This window comes from Galeopterus variegatus, unplaced genomic scaffold (assembly GCF_000696425.1).
Source record: "Galeopterus variegatus unplaced genomic scaffold, G_variegatus-3.0.2 Scaffold9960, whole genome shotgun sequence".
NCBI lineage: Eukaryota > Metazoa > Chordata > Mammalia > Dermoptera > Cynocephalidae > Galeopterus > Galeopterus variegatus.
Window position 1 is genome coordinate 27327 of NW_007736071.1, and position 1516 is coordinate 28842.

At 39.9% G+C, this 1516-nt stretch overlaps 1 protein-coding gene across 1 annotated transcript in view; it reads right to left on the reverse strand.

Moving 5' to 3' along the window:
• SLC22A2 (solute carrier family 22 (organic cation transporter), member 2) overlaps positions 1-1516 on the reverse strand; it is a 32432-nt gene that overhangs the window by 23869 nt on the left and 7047 nt on the right. Inside the window, exon 3 of the mRNA XM_008593999.1 lies at positions 1090-1244. Coding sequence (XP_008592221.1) covers positions 1090-1244 — 155 coding nt within the window. The remainder of the gene's footprint in view (positions 1-1089; positions 1245-1516) is intronic.

Here is a 1516-nt window from a genome sequence, read left to right on the forward strand (position 1 = left end):
GTTCCCAATAATTTGAAATGTCTGTCTTTCAAAGTGGTTGGGGTCATGGATGAGTTTGAGGGAGGTGGGTAGAGAGGTTGAGTAACAAGGTCATTCAAGGACATTCAGAGGGACTGGAGAAGAAGGGGAGGAGGCCGAGATGAACTTTTGCTGAAATTGACTTTTATACAATTCTACATATTTTACACATTGTGTATTCTAGAAACCAAATCACTGGTTGAATAGCTGCACACATTAATTCCTTCGTTGATGAAACATTTATTATAAACAGGTGTCTACCTTGGCAGGAATAGTATTAAGCACCATCTCCTCTTCCTCTCACAGAATTCACTACATTAACTTTGCCAGGTAAAATTGTAAGCGCACATATTCTAGCTCTCTCATGTGTAATGTGAGCTTTATTATTATTATTTTAATTTCAAAGTCTTCATTTCCCTTCATAGAGATGTTATTTGAATGTAGCCAAAGGGAAAGTAATAATGAGGTGAATTCTCAAGATCTAATTATGGCAGTGATTTTTCTTTGCCATGCTGTTAGAACTCAAATATTCTCTTGCACTCTGTGACCCTTAGCCATAACTCTGGCTACCAGTGACTAGGATGTAATTACACTCCTGGTGCAACACATGGCTTGCTGAATAACCTAGACTGACTACAGTGCTTGTATTCTCAATTTCCTTATATATAAATTGAGGATAATCACGGTTTACTAGAATATGTTTATGCAAAGCATTAAAGTTCCTTACGATCTATCATATATCTCGTCATTGAATCTTCTTTATAAATAGGACTGGTAGGCTCGATTTTTTTTCTATATCATACTCCAGGGTACAGAAGACAAAAATTCCAAGAGATATCTAAGAATCTGGGTGGCATGATGCTTGCTCTTGTTTCTGCCTGCATTGTTTTTTTTATAGGAAGAATGCAGAATGAGTTGATGGAAATGATGTTAGAAACCACTCTGATACAGAAAGAAAATCTCTCGACGCTGCCTGAGGCAGGTCCTTTTTCCGCACAGCCACCCCCCACTGACTGTGTCCCGGCAGCCATGTCCCCTTGAGCACACAGCAGCAATTACGAGCATTCTTACTCAGGATGTAGCTTATTAACCAGCCTGCTTTGCTGACCAGTCCTTGGATCAAGCGAAAAATTAACATCCAAGTATAGCTTGGGGAAACGGCCATGAGAACTCCAGACACAGCATTTATGAGGATCGTAACTAAGAGGCAGAGTTTACGGCCAAACCTGCAGGGAGAAAAACAAAGAGAGGGAATCAATTAAATGCGATTCATGAAGGTTGTAGAAAATCTAAACAAAATCAGAGGTGAACTCTCAGTTATGGAAGTGCAGGAGGCAACAAGCCCCATTCACTCCAGAATTAATGTGCCTTCTCGGTCCTACCCGTGGTGCAGATTCAGGGAGGTGGCAATTCTCCCAGCCACACGGTGTGAATGCGCTTGGGGTCTACCTAGTCTTTTTTTTTTTTTTTTTGGTCTTTTTTTTTTTTTTTTTTTTTT